Source organism: Eleutherodactylus coqui, chromosome 8 (assembly GCF_035609145.1).
Source record: "Eleutherodactylus coqui strain aEleCoq1 chromosome 8, aEleCoq1.hap1, whole genome shotgun sequence".
Classification (NCBI taxonomy): domain Eukaryota; kingdom Metazoa; phylum Chordata; class Amphibia; order Anura; family Eleutherodactylidae; genus Eleutherodactylus; species Eleutherodactylus coqui.
Window position 1 is genome coordinate 38,403,993 of NC_089844.1, and position 19,253 is coordinate 38,423,245.

Sequence of the window (19,253 nt, forward strand, 5' to 3'; positions counted from 1 at the left end):
CCCGGGACAACAATATTACCTGGCCCTTTTCCATTCTGCCATTGTTGCAGCTTCCTGCGGCCCTTCTTCCATCTTCCAAGATGGTGGCCCTGCTGCTGTGATCGACTGGCCTATGACGAGCGCAGGCAGCATGTAGTGCCTTAGGCCGGCTTCACACGAGTGTATGGGTATCTGCAGAGCGATCGTTGCTTCTTTGCGTGCAAGGCATGTGCATTTGCGCGTTCAAAAAAATATGTGCCCAACCGTTGAAATGGCTAATCAGTCTATGGCTGGGGTAACACCGGAGAGAAGTCTCGCGGAATGTCCGCAGCGGGACCGCACAGAAATTCTGCGACATTTCCGCAGCGGTGCTACGCAGGAACAAAAAATCGCTTATGTATATGACCTCATTCAAAAGAATAGGGTTCATATTTTTGTGTCTCGCAACACACAAATCTCGCGCGATTTTCTCAGCCGCGTGAAAGCGGCCTTAGGGTTCATTCAGATGGGAGTATTTTCTGTCCCGATATTCCACGGACCCATTATAGCCTATGAGGCTGTAACACAAGGGATGGTTCGCATGGACCGCATGACTGCATATCCTATCCCTGTTCTTTTTTGTAATGGGTGTGAGTAGGACATGCACTGCACACTCTCCACGCAGGTCGGACCGCGCACAGAGCTTCTCAGACGCAACACGCATATGTCTATTTAAATTACCTTTTCATCAGACCCCAAAGCAGGCCCAGCGGCACCCCTACCATGAGGCAACCTGAGTCTGCTGCCTCAGGCGGCAGTCTGCAGCTCTTCAGAAGGGTGGCACTAGGGTTGCCACCTAGCCGATATTGCGCTCATCCGTTTGTAGTTAGCCTGATCTCTCTCACTCTCCACCCCCCCCGAGCCTGCTCAGACGAGAGTGCAGTTGCTCGAGTGGAGCGATGCTGGCTCGAGTAACTGCCTTATCCCAGCGTGCTCGCTCATCTCTAGCTTTTAACATTTGAAAGTCCCATTGTCATTCGCGTTAAAAAAATGCAGCGATATTGCGTGAAAAAAACGTGCAAGAAAAACGCAAGTGTGCAAGAGCCCTAAGGATGCCTTCACACTTGCGAGAAAATTGCACGTTTTATGAGTGACGTGAGAGTGAGTGAAAAAGCAGAATTATGAAACCAATGATTTTCAATGGTTTCCTTCACATGTTGCGATGTTTTCACTCATGCGATGTTGCAGGAGAAAAAAATCGCGGCATGTCCTATCTTTCTGCGTTTTGCATTTTTTAAAATCTCCAGTGTTTCCCTATGGAGCCTCCTTTTTATCACATCGCAAAGCACAAACTTGCAATTTTCGTGCGATGCGATGCGTTTTTAAGATTTGAAAGTCCTATTGACTTTCCAGCTAACAAATTGCGGCAAAATCACGTGAAAAAATTGCGAGCAAAATCGCAAATTGCAGCAATGTTTTTGTGAAAAAAAAAGCAGCGCTGACACTCAAAAATTGCAAGGAAAAAAGTCATGATTCTACTGCAATTTTCTCGTGGCGAGACCGCAATCGCCAGTGCGCAGGAGTCCTAACACAGAGGTGTGACTAGGCTTCCTCCACCTAGTGCAAAAATTCAGTTCACTGCCGTACCTCTGTAGCCTCACCAAGTTTGGGTTCATTCACATATGCATATAAATTTCTGTTTTTAACCCTTTCGGGCTTATGCCCATGGCCGGATTTATGCCGCGTTCTCTGCGGCGTAAATCCGCGGTGGAATAACGCAGCTATTAGGTTCTATTGAACCTAATGGTTCAGTCCTCACATGCAGGGATTCTGCCGCGGATTTACGCCTCGGGAAAAAAAAAAAAATCGCAGCATGTTCTATTTTACCACGTTTTTCCATGGCGGGAGGTCTCCATTAATATAGTATTAATGGAGATCGCGGAAAAACGCAGTAAAAAAACACGTTTTTCCGCGATCGCCAACGAGCGTATACTGCTCTGTCCGTGGGCAAGTGTCCCTGCCAGCGGCACGCTCTTTAGCTCTTATTTTGGGTGGGAAAGCGCTTTGTGTATTCTTTGGAATTAACCAACAGAAACGGTCATGATGATTTTATTTGCAATTTTGTGTAAATGACACCTATGCAGAGAGTTAGAAACATGTTGGACCTCGCCCAACATGGGAGCTCTGCCGGGAAATCTCAGTGTCCGACAAGGTTCAACACAGGGTTAATGGATCAATTTTTTTTTTCTACTGAGATGATTAGCAAAGTGAATTTAAAATTGAAGCAGATGGAAACCATAATCTTTGTTTAACCCTTTCCAGTCCACTGTCTGACGTCTAAAGACATTCTGATTGAAGGCTTTACAGCTCTGATGTCGGAAGACATCCAGGAGGGTATTCTAGGCTGGATTCACACAGGGCGGATTTGCCGCGGTTTTGCCGCAGCAGATCCGCCTGCGGCCGCTAATCTCGGGATTAGCCAGCCATGTGGATGAGATTTCTCAGAAATCTCGTCCACACGGGACAGATAATCCGCTGCGGTAAATCCGGTTGAAGCTGCGGCTGCGGCCGCCGCAGCTGCGGTCTCAAAAGATGCAGCATGTCTATTTACTTTTTTTCTTTTGTTTATTTACATCGTGGCCGCGCTCTTCTCTATGGGAGCGCCGGCCGCAACGTAAAATCATGCGGCCGAGCCGCTTCAAAGCCGTCGCAGCTTAAACCGCAGCGGTTCTCCCGGCGGAAATCTCGCGGTTTTTGCTGAGGCCAAACCACGAGATTTCCGACAGGAATCCGCCCTGTGTGAATGCAGCCTTACTGTATATTATTGAACACTGTTGTCCGAGGCCTGTCCAGCATGTCCCATACTGCAGTACTGGCTCTAGCCAGCAGATGGTGCTATTGTATAATGGCAGAAAGAGAAAACCTTCTAGGAAACTCTGAAACCAAAATTGGATTGCAAAGGGTTAATGGATCTTCCCTTCTGCACATTTATAAATGGGTCTGATAAGCAAACAACAAAAACAAAAACAAACAGAAATCTTTCCGTTTAGTTCCGTCACCCATTGACTATAATGTAAAAAATCACCAAGGGTTCTTTCCGTTCACTTTCAGCAGCCAAAAAGTGCTGCAGTCTGCGCTATTTTTTCCGTAACCCCCCGCCCCCCAAAAAACGGAAAGCAGATAGAAACAGAACTGAACATAAGGCCGGCTTCACACGAATGCAAGCGCAGTTGTGCACAACATCTTAGTGCAACTTTTTTGTGCTATGAACAAATTATTTTTTTTTGCGTGCTCACCGCCGTCTCTTAATGTACTTATTCTGCACGCAGGGCATGTTCATTTGCATGCGGCGAACAAACACACCAATTGAAATAGCTAATTAGTTCGAGATGTGTTCTTTTTCCAATTATGCAGAGTTTCATGTATCTCCTTGTGTACTGTGCATGCATTTGCGCATTCCCCATTGACTTCTATGGGCACCTTTGGTGCGGAAATGCTAGAGTAGAGTATTTGCTATCTTTTTTTATGCGGCCGAAGATGCGCACGCAAAATACGTGCATGTGAATGAACCCATTGAAAGCAATGTGCATGCTAATGCAAAATTGCTAATGTAAACGAGCCCGTTAGAGCATTTTTGATACCCCCACATCCAGCAAATAGTAACATCGCCCCTTTATCCGTCTCTTCCCGCGCCCAGCTCTGCCCCAGGACTCTATCTAAACAGTCTGTTAAAATATCTCTGTCCATAGATTCCAGTTAACGTATGGCGTGAATGGATTGCATTGTCTGCAGGAAACCACATAAGTCCCCTGGACATAATGTACATTTAAATGGACAGGATCATGTGACTCCCTCCCCCTATAGCTGCCATATGACACTATTGGTAAAAGTCTGTAGCTCAGCATGTCCGTGCTGGTGTCCCCTCCGATGGTCTCCCTATGGTTACACCCCTGGCCCTGGTTTATTATCTATATCCCATTGTCCGTCAGGAAACTATTGATGTAGACACAATTGTTGTGACACTGATTCGCCCTGGCTTTAGGACCCAGTGGAGTCTGGCAGTAGGAACTGGATGATCACATGATGATGTTGCTGCATTCAAGGCAAGAGTCAAGTATCAAGAAAAGGAAGGAGAATGAATATGAATTAACTGAGAGCTGAGTAGCTGCACCCGGAACCATACAGGACACAGGAGCTGCGGGGGGCAGTGATGGCGGCGGGGGCGCTCTGGCTGATACTGGTGGTCTGCTCTCTGTGCCCGCTGGTGAGTATATGGGTCATATTACCAGCTTGTATGATAAATCTTATTTTAGAGGATCCAAAACCTGTAGCATGTGGCGTTCTGTAACCACAACCGGGTCCAAAATACTGACAGACTTGTTGCTGACAGAGAGCATTTCAGCAATCGGTGATCTGTGAATAAAGTTTGCAGAATGAAAAGTTCTGCAACTTTGTAATAAACTTTTGTGCTTCAGTCATTCACTATTTCAATCTCTCTGCCAGCTATTAGTAAATAGAAACATTCGTGTTTATATACAGAGGCTGTAAAGGAGGCCGTCCTGACCATCTCCCAGTTGGGATTGTTGCAGTGTGTCATAGATCTTTTGGAATTAGCCTAACGTGTTCCAGATGTGTTGTTTCTTTCACAGAATTGCGCAGCGTATATCAATGGGGATATTCTCTGTGTATTGCATGCATGCGCAAATACGTCCGTGTGCAGCTGTCCTGATCAGGTCTCTGTTTCTTCAAGACACCTAGGATGTGTAGGGTTAACTTAAAGAGCTCTTGTCATGTGTATTCATTTCCTCAAATCTTGATAAAATGTTGCCAGTTGATATGGTTTATCAGCATGCAATCTCAGCTGATGATCACTGCAGAGGAAAGAGGGACATGAGAACCCAGTTCTCAAAACTGATGGAGGTCCTAGCAGTTTGGAACCCCATCGATCACACATTTATCACCTAGTGTATGGATAAACATTAATTCTGGGAATACTCCTTTAACCCCTTCCCACTCCTGGGTATATATGTACGTCTTGGTGGAAAGGGCACATACCTAGAAGCTGAGTCCGTGCTATCCACAGCAGAAGTCAGCTATTTCTGACAGCATGCCCCTCGATGCAACAGCGAGAACACCAAAACTCGCTGTTAACCCCTTACATGTCGCAGTGAATATCGATCGAAGCTTGTAAACCGCTCACAGAGGGAGGGAGCTCCCTCTGTGGCATCATCGGCCCTCCGCTATGTAATGACACTGTCAACAGTGTCCGGATCTGCCATAGTATACTGCACTACCGAAGTACTGCAGTTCATATGAGTGATCGTGTAATGCCGGGTTGAAGTCCCCTAGAGGGACATAAAAAAATGTAAAAACATAACACAAGAACAGATTTTTATTGTACAAAAGTGGAAAACTCCCAAGAAAAGATATTGAATTTTGGTATTACTGTAATCATACCAACACAAGGGAAAATCATGTCATTGAGGGCTTATTCACACGGGCGTACATCGGCTGGGTTTTCACGCGCGGCCTATATATGCTGCGCCTCTGATGCATTGGCTTACATACAATGCATCATACAATTTCTGCGACGTAAAAGCACCCGACCATTCAGGGGTTTTTACACTTAAAATGCCTACGGTCGTGGGCTCTTATGCTGCATAATTAACATTGTTCAAAAAAAGGCAGAATTAATGTGCTTTTCTCTCCCTGCCTTCCAAAAAGTTATGAAATACATTATATGTACCAAAAACAGGACACCAATTAAAGACTACAGCTGACCAGGCATAAAACAAGCCTCATACAGCCCCGTCAAAGGGAAAATTAAAGCCATTATGGCTTTTGAAAAGTGGAAATGAAAATGGTCACATGTCATTCTCCTGACATCACAGCTGCAATGCTGGGAGCCCTAATGTCATGTGACTGCTGCAGCCTCTGATTGGTTGCAGGTGTCAGGTGGTATCTGTTCATCAATGAAGAGTGCCAGGACGGTGAGAGTCACAGAGATGGATCGTGAATGAGAACGGCAGCTTCTATATTTTTAAATTGTCCGTTTCTTGGCAACCCCTATAATTTTGTGCAACAATCATGTGAAAATCTCATGTCTTTTCCATAATGGGACTCGGTATATTACTACTAGAGATGAGCGAACGTACTCTTTTAGGGCGATTTCGCAACCGAGCATCGCTTTTTTTTGAGTAACTGACTACTCAGGCGAAAAGATTCGGGGGACGGCGGGGTGGAGCGGGGGGGAGCGCTCTCTCTCCCCACCCCCCTCTGCAACCCCCCACTCAGCCCCGGCGCCCCCCGAATTTTTTCGCCCGAGTAGTCAATTACTCGAAAAAAGCGCTGCTCGATTGCAAAATCGCCCTAAACGAGTACGTTCGCTCATCTCTAATTACTACGAATTGCTTTATAAGGTCTGTATGATTTGACATTTTAATAATTCCCATCAGACAACATGAACATTGAATGGTCGCTCTGTTGTTCCTTCCTCTGTCCTGCAGGTCTGGGGAGATCAGTCCTTCACCATTGACTATAACAGGAACTGTTTCCTGAAGGACGGCAAATGTTTCCGCTACATCTCGGGAAGTATTCACTATTTCCGTATCCCCTCCAGCTATTGGAAAGACCGACTTCTGAAAATGTATATGACCGGGCTGAACGCAGTTCAAGTGTAAGAACTCTATTATCTCACCATTGTATAGGAACCTTATGCTCTGCGTAGTTTCCTCAAAAAAAATCTGTTGCCATCTCTTGGCATCCCTCTCAGAGTAGCATACAATAGTAGTCTGATTACAGATATATACACTGTGTGTATCTGTGCAGCAGTTTAGGAGAAACAGAGGAAGTAGTTCTGGGTATTAAGGACTGCAGATAGTCGTGCCCTCCAACCACTGATTGACAGCTGTCTGCCTATGCATGCTAATAAGCAGACAGTGGTTAAAGGGTGAGATGGGCATGGCTATCTGCAGCTCATGAATATGGAGGACTACTTCCTGTAGTCCTCTATATGGCTGCTACTGATAAAATGCAAGTTTCTCCCAAACAACTGCACAGATAAGCATGATTGTGATAGAGTCCCTTTAAAGACATATTCCCATCTTATTGGTTGGGTTTCACCTGTGGGTTCCCCATTGATCCTGAGAAGGAAGAGGCTGCAATGTTTGTCTGGTGCTGTGTTTACTCGTAAGTTTTCCCTGTGCTTTGGCGCTCTTTCTCATCTGATGTGCAGGGAACTGCAGCCAGCCCCATTTACTTGAGGGTCTTTCTGCTATTCCCTGTGTAGTGGGAGGCCAGGTAGTCGTTGTGCAGGACAAAACAGTTAAAATGAGTATCCGGAGATTTACATTCCTTACTGGCACCTGCTGAGTCGGACCAGTTACTTCAGTCCCAACAAGGAGTCACTTGGTATTGCGGACCTCCGATGACGTCATAAGTGAGGGATGGGCTGTGGGTTCATTATATTAAACAAGCCCCTCTTTCTATCACTGCATCGACTGTTCCACATACAGACTTTCTAATGACACACTATTGCAAGCTTTCACCTTTACATGCCGATAGTATACATTAATGCACTATATACTTTTGCATAAGATTGCATTCAGATTAGGAAGTGATCAGGCTTTGCAGTTTTTAAATGACCCTCATAGACCCCATCCAGGGTAATTATTATTACTCCCTGGTAATAATTAATGGAATATTCACACTCCCCGGCTCGGTGACTCGCTGGGTTGACAGAACAGTTGATGCTGCAATAAGTGTATCTTCAAAGACCAAAGGAGCGCAAAGCATGAAGGCAAAATGTTCCAAAGGCACACCTCCCTACGGAGTAATTGGCTAGTCGTTGAAAGATGGTTACCCGTTTACACCAGATGATAATTAATCAACCAGCGATTTATCTTTAGCTGACCTTGCTCTCCAACCGCTTGGTGGTCTTGTTTACAAAGAACAACTGTTGCTTAAATTTGCTCTATATAGCGATTATTTGGATGATATTTGTCCCGTCTAAAGCCACCCTTGGGCTGTGACCCTGCGTACGGCCACGTAATTGTATTGCATATGGCCGCGTACTCGCGCGGGTGGTCATACACAGTACACATTTTTGTTTATTTTTTCTGCGCCGTCGCTTAGCGATGACATGGGTACCTGCATCCCATATGCAATGTAATTGCATATGGGCTGCGAGTATATCCGCGACCAAAGAGCGCAATGGGCTCTATGTCACGGATTCCGCAGTGAAATAGAACATGCTGCATTCTATTTTCCGCTAGCGGATTATGCAATTCCGACACACTAATGTGAGCAGAACTGCGTAATCCAATGCATTTGATTGATCCGCGAATCAATTGCTCGCAGAATCCGCAATTGCTATCCACTCGTGTGGACCAGCCTTGGGCTTCTTTCACACGTTGGCAGAGGAAAATCTGGGGAACGGGCACACAAATCAAACATTTGTGCACCCGTTCATATGGCCTGGTGAGGCCGGCACAAATGTGCCGACCTCACCAGGCCATCTCCTATTTCCCCTCCCCATCGCAGGCTTACCTCTCCACCTGGGGCGGAGCTAAACTCCAGTCCGCCCTGCCTTCTGCTATTGATGGCTATGGACAAGGGGCAGAAAGAGGGCGGGCGCTTAGCTCTGCCCCTTGTCCATAGCATCAATTGGAGGAGGTGGGGCAGACTGCCGCTTGGCTCTGCCCCCGCCCCCTCCCATTGCACAGAACGAGCGAGGAGGAAGACAGGTGAGCCTGCACGGGGGAGAGGAGAACAGAGGGAGGGAGTTTAGCAGCCTTAATCTGCAATCATTGCTCTCTAGAGATGTGAATAGTAATCACAGATCTAACAGAGCAGCCGTCAGTAAGCCGAGATGTCCAAGTGGAGCCAAAAAATACTAATGAAATCAGCGTGTCACCCCCCAAATAAAACATAACCTTTATTAAAAGTCTCTAAAGTCACAACGTTGCAATCACAATAAATATAAATAATAAGCATAGGTAAGTAAAGGGCGAGATTGCATTTCCTGCCTCTTACACCCTACTCTATGATCCTACTTACCACTATGGGATAGCTGCCCTGACAAGGGCAATCCTATACAGAAACCTAGCTACCCACACCCTAATGCATCCTAATATGAGCTGATTTATAAGGATGGGTAACTTCAGAACAGAAGCGGTATCCCTACATAATAAATCTGCTTAGTTGATTATCCAATATTTCACTTGACCTTTCAGTAATGTACTAACTGGTCCAGGCTTGTTTGAGGTAAAGATATAATGAAGTCACCATTCAATATGTGTATATTAATTCACGCTTTCTCTAGTTATGTGCCCTGGAACTTCCATGAGCCTCAGCCCGGGGTGTATAACTTCAGAGGAGATCATGATCTTGAACAGTTCCTGAACCTGACCATGGAGCTGGGACTTCTGGTTATCATGAGACCGGGGCCTTACATCTGTGCAGAGTGGGATATGGTACGTATCTCGGGGTTTGTAACCATTCATTTGGCTGATTTCTCATTGTCCAGTCAGGTATATACATAATCCGTGACTTCTGCATTGTCTGTTAGGTAGTTTGATATCCACTTCCTGTTGTATCACTGACTGCTTTGTTCATTCCCCCCATGCTTTACACTGCAACTCTACTTTTTTTTGGCAGTTATGCAGAGAGATTCGAGGTACAGGTGGAGAATTAGATAGAGAAGAAGTAGAGCACAGAGAATCTAAAAAGATGAATGTTCTGGCCTTGCTGATGAAAGGGAAAGTTACCCTTGGGTTATAATAACTAGGGATTGGGATACACGTAAATTACATCCATATATTACACAAAATTTATCAAATGGTTTTTCACATTTAAAGAGAACCAGTCACCTCCTATAAGCGCCATAAATAAAGTTATAGGATGGGGCTCGCGGACTCCGGCTGTAATTCTTAGACTTACTAGTCTTCCTTCTTCTACTCTGTCAGCCTGGGAAGTCAGTGTGCAGTCGGTCAGTATGACTCTTTTCATTCAGTCTGTGCGCACGCACTCCCATAGAGAACAGTGAAGTGTAAGCACATGAACTGAATGAAAAGTGCCATCGTGACTGACCGGACGCCGAGGAATGGTGAACCCAGCAAGTATAAAAACTCCACCCCAGACTCATTGGAACCGATCCTATAGGAACCACAACTTGGTTGGTGATGCTTACAGTTGGTGGCAGGTTCCCCTTAATGACAGTCCGTGTTTTTTTTTTTTCACTTCTAAATACCTGCTATAATAGATCAAGATTAGGAAAGTGTTAACAACTCCGTCATCTGGCTATCATTACCACTTTATTCTGTATCTTAGTTTCTAGTTCCTCTATCTCTAATGTTGGGACTTTCCGAGGCTTTAATGTTATGTTTTGAATGGCTATAGAATGATCTTCAGAACTTTTTGCTTTTTACGCTTTCCAATTTTGCAATATTCATTTTTATTATTATGTTCCTAATTTCATCAACTTTTCCCCAGATTTTTAACTTGGAAATTTCTTCTTATGATGACTAATTACTGATCTTTCCCAGCCTGCATTTTTCAACAAGGCCATATAGAAGGGACATCAAGGAGGTGTTGTGCCCTTAGCGTGATGTCATTCTGTCTTTATTTGAATAGAAATCATATCTCCATGAGCCGACTTTCTGCTGATCTTGTGCTTATGCCCAGCAGACAATATAAACGAGCAGAGCTGCAGTATAAAGCATGGGGGATGGACACAACAGCTGTCTGAGCTTCTTATAAGACTGGATGTGGATTCCAGACTACTTAATTTGTGAACTCACTTTTTAGTTCTCTCTGAAAACTCACACTCAGGACACTGGGTTTTATTAAAGGGACTGTTGGCTCCTATGACACCCCATAAACTAAAGTTATGGCTCATAGTTGTTGGGGGTGCTGAGTCCGGAGTCGTGAGACTCATATTCTCCTGCTGTTTTCCTACAAAGCTACTACTCTTTGTATACAGCAGACTACTTGGCATGCCCTCATAATGACCGCTCATTGTGAGCAGATGCATAAGTAGACTGCTTGTAAGGAGAATTTATGTGTTTACCAAGGAGAAGCCCATCCCAGATCTCATGTAGAAGTCTGAGTTCAGAAGAAATACAAATCACACCAGCCTGTTGCAGTATCAAATGATTTCTAATGTATTCAAAGGTGTATGTGGTTTATATACCATAAATGACATCTTAGGAAAAGTATCTACCACCAAGAATAATAATAATACATGATAGGCTACAACTAAAATGTTTAACATAAGTTACTCCTTCTAAGGTGTAACTATAATATACAAAGAAACCGTTATGAATTCAGTGAAAAGGAATGCAAGGGGGGGGGGGGGGAGGGGGTCTGGAGGGCTATCCTATCTTCTGTCTGTCTCTATCATACCATCACTGGTATAGAAAAGGTTTTGTTTAACCCCTTCACTACTTATACTAGCAGCATGCTATATCTTTCTCATAGAATCATAAAATGGTAGAGTTGGAAGGAACCTCCAGGGTCATCGGGTTCGACCCCCTGCTCCGTTCAGGATTTACTAAATCATCCCCTGTCCAGCCTTTGTTTGAACACTTCCATTGAAGGAGAACTCACCACCTCCTGTCGTAACCTGTTCCACTCATTGATCACTGTCACTGTCAGAAAGTTTTTTTCTAATATCTAATCTGTGTCTCCTCACTTTCAGTTTCATCCCATTGCTTCTAGTCTTTCCTTGTGCAGATGAGAATAGGGGTGATCCCTCTGCACTGTGACAGCCCTTCAGATATTTGTAGGCAGCTATTTAGTCTCCTCTCAGCACTCTTTTTTGCAGACTAAACATTCCCAAATCCTTTTCCCGTTCCTCATAGAACATGATTTGCAGACCGCTCACCATCTTGGTAACTCTTCTCTGAACGTGCTCCAGTTTGTCTATATCTTTTTTTAAATGGGGTGCCCAGAACTGGACACAGTATTCCAGATGAGGTCTGACCAAGGAAGAGTAGAGGGGGATAATTACCTCATGTGATCTAGACTCTATGCTTCTCTTAATACATCCCAGATTTGTGTTTGCCTTTTTTGCTGCTGCATCACATTGTTGACTCATGTTCAGTCTATAATCTATTAGTATACCCAAGTCTTTTTCACATGTGCTGCTGCTTATCCCAATTCTTCCCGTTCTGTATGTGCTTTTTTTCATTTTTCTTGCCCAGATGTAGGCCTTTGCATTTCTCCTTGTTAAATGACATTCTGTTAGTCCCCCCCCCCCCCACACACACTGTTCAAGCTTTTCTAGATCTTTTTGAATACTTTCTCTCTCTTGCCTAGTGTTAGCTATTCCTCCTAGCTTTGTGTTGTCGGCAAATTTGATCAGTTTCCCATCAATTCCCTCCTCCAGATCATTTATAAAAATGTTGAACAACACTGGGCCTAGGACAGAGCCTTGTGGTACCCCACTTGATACATTCTTCCACTTGGATGTGCAGCCATTTATGGACCACTCTTTGAGTACGATCACTCAGCCTGTTGTAAATCCACATAATAGTTGCCTTGCCAATCCCATATTTGGTCATTTTTTTTCAATAAGTATGGTATGAGATACTTTGTCAAATGCTTTACTAAAGTCAAGATAAATTATATATCCACCGCATTTCCCTGATCAACCCAGTTGGTGATTCTGTCATAGAAGGAAATTAGATTTATCTGGCATCACTTGTTTGTTACAAACCCATGATGGCTCTGGTTAATTACTCCATTTTTATCCAAGTACTTGCATACATGCTGTTTAATAATTTGTTCAAAGATCTTTCCCGGTATAGAAGTCAAGCTCACAGGCTTGTAGTTTCCTGGATCCACCTTCTTCCCTTTTTTAAAGATGGGGACAACATTTGCCCTTTTCCAATCTTCTGGGACTTCTCCTGTTCTCCAGGAATTTTGAAAGATTATGGCGAGTGGTTCAGCAATTACCTCCGCTGCTTCCTTTAGTATCCTAGGATGTAACTCATCTGCACCTTGAGACTTGAAGTCATTTAAGTTAGCTAAGTGTTCCCTCACCATCTCTCTGCTTACAGATAGCCTGCATTCTTTTATTCCCCCAATAGCGCAGGGAAGGTTCGTTGATGTTACATTTATTTTCTGAGAGAAAACAGATACAAAATAGGAATTTAAAAGTTTGGCCTTCTCAACATCATTCTTAAAGGGGTTGTCCCGCGAAAGCAAGTGGGTCTATACACTTCTGTATGGCCATATTAATGCACTTTGTAATGTACATTGTGCATTAATTATGAGCCATGCAGAAGTTATAAGAAGTTATTCACTTACCTGTTCCGCTGCTGGCGTCCTCGTCTCCATGGTGCCGTCTAATTTTCAGCGTCTAATCGCCAGATTAGACGCGCTTGCGCAGTCCGGTCTTCTTCTTTTCTGAATGGGGCCGCTCGTGCCGGAGAGCGGCTCCGTGTAGCTCCGCCCCGTCACGTGCCGATTCCAGACAATCAGGAGGCTGGAATCGGCAATGGACCGCACAGAAGCCCTGCGGTCCACCGAGGGAGAAGATCCCGGCGGCCATCTTCAACCGGTAAGTAAGAAGTCACCGGAGCGCGGGGATTCAGGTAAGCGCTGTGCGGATTTTTTTTTAGGTCCCTGCATCGGGTTTGTCTCGCGCCGAACGGGGGGGCTGTTGAAAAAAAACCAAACCCGTTTCGGCGCGGGACAACCCCTTTAACCAATTCACCATTTTTATATTGTAAGCATCCAATAGCATCTTTGACTTTTCTTTTGCCTTTGACATATCCCCAAAATCCTTCTTTTGCAAGCCTCAATTCATTATCAGCTTTAGCTTTTCTGACGCTTGCCCTATAGTTTCTGCAGACCCCATTATATTCTTCTTTAGATATTTCCCCCTCTTTACATTTGATAAACATATTTTTCTTCATTTTTAACATGTGTGCAAGTTCTGGGTTCATCCATCCTGGTCTCTTTAAATGCTTCCCATTCTTCCTTCTTTTAGGGATTGTTAACAATTGTGCTTTGAGAATCTCATTTCACAATATTTCCCAACCTTCTTGGACATTTCTGTCCTTAAGAACGTCCAGCCATTGGATTCTTCTTATCCTCTTCCTGAGTTCATTGAAATCTGCCTTTCTGAAATCCAACCTTGAGGTCTGAGTCTTCTCAGATCTTCCTCCCCTTTTTACCCCAAAGCTTCTAGTCTACAATCTAATAGAAAAACAATTAACTGATACATTGATCTACAATTTTCTTAACACTGCTGTATACAAGGAAAATGGCGAGGAAAGCTAGTATGAGAGGGATTTCTCCCGACATCCCAGCTCCTAGAAGCCTATAGCTTTAGTTTAAAAGTCTCGCAGGAGCTGATAGAATCTCTTTAAAGATGTCATAGATGACTTTTTAATATTAATGACCTATCATCAGGTTAGGCCATCAATAGTTGATCAGCGCGGTCCGCCTCTTGGAATCCTTGCCAATCGGCTATTTGCCCGGCCCACTGTCAGTGCAGACCGAGCGCAAACAGACAGCACTGTCAACATTGCAGCGGCCCAGGTTGGTGTTACAGGCACAGCTCTCACTCAGTTCAATGCAATACCAATCTTGGCCACCGCAGTATGAACAGAGCTGTCTGCTTCTGGCTCTGTCCCTACTAACAGCGGGCGAAGCAAGCAGCTGATTGGCAGACATCGCCAATCAACCTAGGATAGGATAGTAAAATCCCGGAAACCCCTTTAACTTTTACTTTTCTTTAACTTGGTCAGTGGCGTGGATAAGATTAGAAGAAGATAGTGTAATCCGTTTTGTGATATTTAGCTGTTTTTTTTTTCACCACTTTGATCTTCCACATCTTACATAAACCAATCTTTTGTATTTGTTTTTTGGAAACGCCAGACTGTCCCATTCACTATAGGATTTATGCCTTATCCTTGGACAGACCATCATTGCGTGACCAGTGGGGTCTGATCCCCTCATGATCCTTCATAAGAAGGTGCAGAAATGCAGTACCAAATTTATCCACATAGAGCAGCACTCTGTCCAGAGATCAATTAAATAAGGAATCATATAAAGCATGCAGTATACACAGTAAGATCTGTAAAGTACCGAATGTGTTTGCAAGGATTATAGCATGGGGCAGTTATGTCGCAGGCTGTGTGCGGTAACAGATCTTCATGTTGCTTTCTATCAGGGTGGACTGCCAGCCTGGCTGCTGCATAAGAAGGATATCGCTCTGCGTGCCTCCGATCCGGGTAAGTAGTAATAACTAGTGATGCTGGGTCCCATCAGTTTATTAAATATCAATCATAGACCATTGTTTTATCCAGTCATATCTTATCAATCACTATTACACATATGTCCGCTGTTTAGCACCACATACTTTTTTTTTTTTATAGTTCTGTTCTTCATTATATCCATAGGAGCTCCTTGTTTCTGCTACATTACTCTGAATATATGACAATAAAGGGGTTGTACCACAATTGCAAGTTATCCCTTATCCACAGGATAGGGGATAACTTACTAATCGGTGGGCTCTAACCACTGAGACCCCGGTAATCTTGAGAACTGAACTCCCGAGTATCGCTCTGCCTGCCACTGCGTGGCTTGTCGTCCCCCTCCTCCCGCTGTAACGTCATAGAGCATCGGACAAGTATGCGCAGTCGGCGCTTCATTCATTTCAATGCAGTTGCCGAAAGTAGCTGAACAGCAAGCCCTTGGCTATTTCCACAGTCCCATTGAAAGTGCATAGAGCACTAATGCGCTTGCAAAACCAGCGGTTCATCCAGTCTCCTCCTCACTGCGAGGGGGTGTAGTAACCCCGTAATGAGGAGAACGGGATCACCGTTCTCAAGATCTGCAGGGGTTTCTGCGGTGAGACCCCCTACTGTTCAGCAAACTATTCTCTATCCTGTGATTAGGGGGTAGCTTGTAAATTGTTGCACAAAAACTTTAAATGATAACTATTCTGGCCACCTGTAGCCACCACTAGAGGGAGCTAATAGCGTACTGAATTATCAGGCTAGAGCTACATGGCGACTTTGATCACAACTTCACCTCACACGGCCAAAGATTGCACCATTGCCCTGCTATATTGCATTCTAATGTAAGTGAATGCAGTCACATTGTATCTTGCAAGTTACTGCGACCCGACATTTGCAAGGAGTCCAGCTGGTTTGGATTTCTTGCAATGATTGTAGCCACTTGAGAGTTGCAATGCATTCACTTGCATTAGGATGCAACGGAGCAGGGCCATAGTGTGATCTTTGGATGTACATAGGGTCGCCACCTTTGTCACGAAAAAATACCGACCATGGTAAAAAATGGGGCTTGGCTTATTATGGCATATTATTTGACCTCCGGGCACCCGGTGGCCTCTAGTGATCGCAGCCTCGCTGGCTGCTGCATCACTTGACACAGTGGCTCTAGTTGAAATGGCGATCCCCATAGTGGCCCCAGTAGAAATAGCGACCCCCCCCTCAGTAATAATATCAACCCCACAATAATAGTAACCCCCCTTAGCAATATTAACCCCCCTCATCAGCAATAGTAGTAACTTCCTCAGTAGTAATAGCCCCCCCCCCAACCCATATACCGTTAGACGCACCCCCTACTTCCCACCCACAATTCTGGAAAGCAATTTTACACAAAAATAACCCCTAACTACACTAAACCTAAAAAAACAAACACCAATACTCTCCTACCTCTGGCATTCCAGTGCGCTTGCAGGTCCCCGTCGCTCCTGCAGGCTGCCGTGATGTCCTCCGTGCTGGCAGAGCATTTCTTTCTGGAAGCGGGGCTTGAATTTCCCACCTCCAGCAAAGATAATGCTCCGATTGGCTAGCCAGGGCCAGTGTCGGCCAATGAAAGTCGGCGCTGGGTTAACCAATCACAGCCATTCAATAGCCAATCAGAGCATTATCTTTGCTGGAGGGGGGAACTCAAACCCTGCTTCCAGAAAGAAATGCTCTGCCGGCACGGAGGACATCCCGGCAGCTCGCAGGAGCGACGGGGGGCCCGCAAGCGCATCGGAACGCTGGCGGTAGGGAAACGTGGATCCAGCAGTCTGACACGGCCTCCCCTGCTGCACTGTCCTACAATGGCCTGCAGTTCTCCCATACCCCGAGACCAGATGACAGGCGTGGCGGAGGAGTAGGTGCTCTTCTTTCCCCGAAATGCACCTACCAGGTCATCCCCCTTGTACCCTCACTCACTTTTCCATCATTTGAAGTACACATGCTACGGCTTTTCCGTCCGCTGTCCATGCGAGTAGCAGTTATCTACCGCCCCCCAGGTGCTCCTCGCCTGTTTTTGGATCACTTTGCTGCCTGGCTCCCCCACTTCCTATCCTGCGAAATCCCGACCCTCATCTTAGGCGACTTTAACATCCCCACTAACGACCCCAACTCCCCATCTGCCTCTCAGCTACTTTCGCTCACCTCCTCCCTTGGTCTCTCTCAACTCACAGCCTCTCCCACTCACAGGGATGGAAACACTCTGGATCTGGTCTTCCTCCGGCTCTGCTCTGCTTCCAACTTCACTAACTCCCCTCTCCCACTCTCAGATCATAACCTCCTCTTTCTCTTTCACGCTCCCTAACATCTCTCCACACCCACCTACCTACCGTACCTACAGGAGCTTTGAGGCCATTCACACACAAGACTTTGCTGAATCACTACAGTCCTCTCTGTCCCCTATCTCTCTCCTCGCCTGCCCCAACCTGGCTGCCGATCACTACAACACCGCTCTCAAACATGCCCTGGATGACGCGGCTCCCCCCAGAATCCAAGCCATCCGATGTATAACGCGCCAACCCTGGCTCACGCCTCAAACGCGCTTTATCCGGCGGTGCTCTAGAAGTGCTGAACGGCTGTGGAGGAAATCGCAAACGTCCGCAGACTTCCTCCACTACAAATTCATGCTCAAAACCTACAACCACGCCCTCCACCACGCCAAACAAGTCTACTTCACCTCTCTCGTCTCCTCATTATCGCACAACCCTAAACGACTCTTCGATACTTTTCACACTCTTCTCAGCCCTAAACCGCAGCCCCCAGTGACGGATCTCAGTGCTGTTGAACTGGCTGCCTATTTCAAAAAGAAAATTGATGACATCCGTCAAGAAATAACTTCCAAATCCCAGACTAGCCCTGACCTTAGTCTTGTCAGCACTGCATCTAGCTCCTGCTCACTGTCTGTACTCAGACCAGCAACAGAGGAAGAAGTCTCCAAACTGCTCTTCTCTGCTCGCCCCACCACCTGCGCTAGCGACCCTCTCCCCTCACATCTCCTCCGATCCCTCTCCCCAGTGGTCATCTCCCATCTCACCACTATATTCAACCTCTCTCTGGCCTCTGGCATCTTTCCCTCTTCTTTCAAACACGCCATCATATCCCCACTGCTGAAGAAGCCGACTCTTGACGCAACTGACGTTGCCAATTACCGACCCATCTCAAACCTCCCCTTCATCTCCAAACTACTAGAACGGCTGGTTTACTCCCGCCTTGTAAGCTATCTATCAGAGAACTTTCTCCTCGACCCCCTACAGTCTGGCTTCCGACCCCAACACTCTACAGAAACTGCCCTTACAAGAGTATCAAACGACCTACTATCAGCCAAATCGAGGGGTGATTACTCCCTGCTGATCCTCCTCGACCTCTCCGCAGCATTTGACACTGTTGACCACAAACTCCTCATCAGTATGCTTCACTCCATCGGCCTAAAGGACACAGCTCTCTCCTGGTTCTCCTCCTACCTATCTGACCGCTCTTTCAGTGTCTCCTTTGCTGGCTCTACCTCTCCTTCTCTTCCCCTTGCTGTTGGGGTCCCCCAAGGCTCGGTCCTTGGCCCCCTCCTTTTCTCTATCTACACAGCCCCTGTTGGACAAACCATCAGGAGCTTTGGCCTCCATTACCACCTCTATGCTGATGACACCCAGCTATACACCTCTTCCCGTGACATCTCTGCACCTTTCCTCCAAAACATCACCAACTGTCTGTCTGCTGTCTCTAACATGATGTCCTCTCTCTACCTAAACTAAATCTCTCTAAAACTGACTTACTGGTGTTTCCTCCTTCCACCAACCGACCTCATCCTGACATCTCCATCTCAGTGTGTGGCGCCACCATAACTCCCAAACAACATGCCCGCTGCCTTGTGGTCATATTCGACTCAGATCTCTCATTTACCCCCTACATCCAATCAGTGGCCCGAACCTGTCAGCTGCACCTCAAGAACATCTCAAGAATCCGCTCTTTTCTCACCATAGACACGCTGAAAACGCTTATTGTTGCCCTCATCCACTC

The 19,253-nt window shown here is 45.7% G+C and overlaps 1 protein-coding gene across 1 annotated transcript in view; it reads left to right on the forward strand.

The window, feature by feature from the left end:
• Positions 1–3,995: 3,995 nt before the first annotated feature.
• GLB1L (galactosidase beta 1 like) overlaps positions 3,996–19,253 on the forward strand; it is a 28,183-nt gene continuing 12,925 nt past the window's right edge. The window contains exons 1-4 of the mRNA XM_066575519.1: positions 3,996–4,222; positions 6,465–6,634; positions 9,281–9,431; positions 15,143–15,203. Coding sequence (XP_066431616.1) covers positions 4,169–4,222; positions 6,465–6,634; positions 9,281–9,431; positions 15,143–15,203 — 436 coding nt within the window. The 5' untranslated portion in view covers positions 3,996–4,168. The remainder of the gene's footprint in view (positions 4,223–6,464; positions 6,635–9,280; positions 9,432–15,142; positions 15,204–19,253) is intronic.